Source organism: Pteropus alecto, unplaced genomic scaffold (assembly GCF_000325575.1).
Source record: "Pteropus alecto unplaced genomic scaffold, ASM32557v1 scaffold80, whole genome shotgun sequence".
NCBI lineage: Eukaryota > Metazoa > Chordata > Mammalia > Chiroptera > Pteropodidae > Pteropus > Pteropus alecto.
In genome coordinates, this window is record NW_006430460.1 from 2,727,281 (window position 1) to 2,730,356 (window position 3,076).

Sequence of the window (3,076 nt, forward strand, 5' to 3'; positions counted from 1 at the left end):
AGTCTTCTGTGCCCCAGCGTCGCTCCCGGCCTGCACCCCTTCCTCTCTCTTCCTGTCTTCCAGGCCCTTCCGGCCAGCGGGCTTGTTCCACGGCCTCCGAGGGCCTCCGCGGGAGGCCGGCCTCGCTGGCAACACCCGCTCACCTCCACCAGCCCGCTGCGCTGCAGGCTGGCAATAGAGTCTGCAAAGACGTCATTTCATTTCATCCTCGTTTATGAGCTCATTTTGTGCAAGAGGAAACGGAGAATTAAGTGATTTACCCAAGGACATCGGTAGTTAAGGAGGGCTGGAGTCCAAGCCCAGGGTGGAGGGCCAAGGTCTCCTCCGCAGGAGGCACAAGCGCCAGCGGCCCAGGAAACCGCGTAGTGGCGCTTTGAACGAAGCCTAGCGATCTGCCCGCCCCGGGACTGAGGCTGCGTGTCCTCCCGAGTCAGTGTCGGCGCCCTGCTCGCCCCAGCCTGTTTCAGGAGGCCGCCTCTCCTCCTTGGGTTGGGGAACTCTGAAACCGGTGTGGAGAGGTGCGGCCAGTCAGGGCACCGTGCGACGTTGGGACAGGAGGGCGGCGGGACAAGTCTCCGCGTCTCCACCAACTGGGCAGCTGAGCCCCAGCGGGTCCTCCTGCCACTCAGCATCGCCGCCCGAGGGCGCGGACAGTCTCACTTACCTGGGGAAGGTAGCTGTAGGAAATCAAAGGAGGTCATTTAGGAGGAGATGCGCAGTAAAGACCCATGAACAAGAGCCACATCCACAGCGACAGCGAGGGATTTGTCACAGGAGAGGGCCGCCTGCGGGCAGGAGACCCGGACAGCGTCTGCGGCAGCGGCTCCAGGTGGCCTCCGAAAATGAAGACAGTCATAAAGCAGCGGACATTGTGGAGGGAGAAGTACTTTCTAGAAGCTGAATCAAGCGGTTCACACTGCTCTTCAATTTAAACCTCACAACTCTGAGCTGTAGGACTCACCTCCACTTTAGGGATGAGGAAGCCGAGGCACAGGGAAGTTGAATAATCGTATCGGGGTCACGGGCCAGTGTTTGAGGGACCCGAGGTTAGAAGGCAGATTCATTGGGCTCCAGAGCCCAGGCGGGGGTGGGGAGGCTGCAGGTGACACGTCTCATTGATGAGCAAGTACCCCTCTCTGTCCTTGGGACTTTCTTCTCTCCGGAGGGGCGAAGGATTCGATTTCTCTCAACGACAATACAACAACGACAACAAAACAAAAAGCAAAAACCAACGACAGAACAAAGTCCCATCCCGAGTCTCTTTGCAAAAAAAAATAGTGGTAGTGACTCCTGGGAGTGAACCGGGGGGCGCCAGCGTGGGAGTCCGGCGGGGCTAAGATGCGGGGAGGCAGGGAGGAGCGTGCGGGCCCAGGGGTGGGATGCCCCTCCGGGCAGAGCCTGTTCGTCTCTAACACCAGACACTCTGGGGTCCCCAGGCTCCAGCCTAAGCGACACTTCCTTCTGATGAGCCATAGAGAAGGGCCTCATTGAGCCGGTGCTCGCTCGGGGAGGAAAGAGGAGACGGGGTTGGCCCCGGCCAGCTGCGCCGTTCCCTGGGGTGAGGGGTGGGGGGGCTCTGGCCGGTTCTGCTGCTCCCCAGCCGCACCCCCCTGCCCCCATGCCCCTGGGCTCCCTCTCCTAAGAAATCCATCTTGGGAAGTGACTCTTAAGTTAAAAATGAAACCAAACCAAACCGAAAATCCACCCGCTCATACGACGCCCCAACCCCCAGCACGCACTCGGTGTTTCTTAATTACCAGCTGTTCTTACTTAGATAATGAAAAATCAGTGCTGCTTTAATCTTGAAAATAAAATGGAATCGTTGCACTGCGACAGAGATTGGACACAAAGCGAGGGAATCACTTTTCATCTCTTTCCATGTTATCCATATTTATTAAGCGTTTTCCACAAACATCACCCGCACGCAAAGCCCAGGCCCTCAAACCAAAACTGACCTGGAAACCACAGACCCGTTTGTAAGGAGCTGTTAGGTCATTTTACGACTTTAAATAAAAATGACCGGTCTCCCAAACTCCTGAAGCACATGCACTTACATCACCTCCGAAGATGTAGAAATCAAACTCGCTCTGTGACTAGAGCCAGGCAGGTCTAGTCACAGAGTGGGCCAGGTCACCTTCCACACAGCCTCCTCCACGGCCAGGTGACCAGGAACTAAACGTGTGCCCTAAATAGAAAGATCCCTCAGGACTCCGTGCTAATTTTCCCCCAAACCCCTTGCTCCAGGCCCAGCCCCCCCACCCCGGAAGTACCCGACCAAGGGGTTGACAGGACTCTCGTCGGGCTCTGTCCCTACGGGTCAGCCCTGCCGCTGCTCAGCTTCCCTTGCACAATTTTTTCTTTTTCAGAGGAGAGAGATGCAGGTTGAAGGGTGTGCTCTGGTGACACATGTGGCGAGAAGGATTTTAAAAGTAAGAAGAGGGGGAGGAATTATTCTGGTCCAGGGGCATCGATTTTACCGGGTCTTTGAAACCTCAGACATTGCCTCTCAATTCTTTCTAAATGAGGCGGAAGCCGGAATCCAAATGGCTCTATTGCTGGGCAGAGAGAGGTGCCCTATCCAGCTTGCCTGCCGTGTGTTGGGGAGCAGTCCAATTTGTACAGTTTTTGTTGTCTTTTGAAGAATCGGTTTCTCTAAAGAGGTACTCGGTTCTGGATTGCTGTGACCTGTACCCTGTGACAGACGTGGCTGGTCCAACAATATCACCAGAAGAGGTCCCGGATTTACAGAAAATGTCTCTTCTCTTTCCGAAGGTTGGCCAGCGTCTCCCCACTGGCCGGGAATCGCACAGGTGCATGAAAGCGCAGCTCTGTCCTCCTACCGCTGGCTGCGGCTCCATCAAAGCGCCAGGGCCGGTGGTCCACACCCGGGGGTCCCAGGCCCGCCGCCCCTTCTCTGTGAGTGGTCGCAGCCACTGGCAGGGAGGAGCCCTCATCTGTCACCGCGGATCCTGCGGCCGCAGGGGCGCGACGCTGGAGGGCTGTGGTGACGCACTAAGGCCAGGAGGCAGACGGCCCTCTCTGGCAGCTGCGGGGACAGCGGGCGGCACGGCACCCC

General features: G+C 57.3%; 1 protein-coding gene across 1 annotated transcript in view; it reads right to left on the reverse strand.

Annotated features, from left to right (window-relative positions):
- Window positions 1-2,957: 2,957 nt before the first annotated feature.
- The window catches only part of PDX1 (pancreatic and duodenal homeobox 1), a 4,224-nt gene continuing 4,105 nt past the window's right edge, over window positions 2,958-3,076 (reverse strand). The window contains 1 exon segment of the mRNA XM_006904804.1: window positions 2,958-3,076. This exon segment is cut by the window's right edge and continues 14 nt beyond it. Within this exon segment, the coding sequence (XP_006904866.1) occupies window positions 2,958-3,076 (119 nt within the window).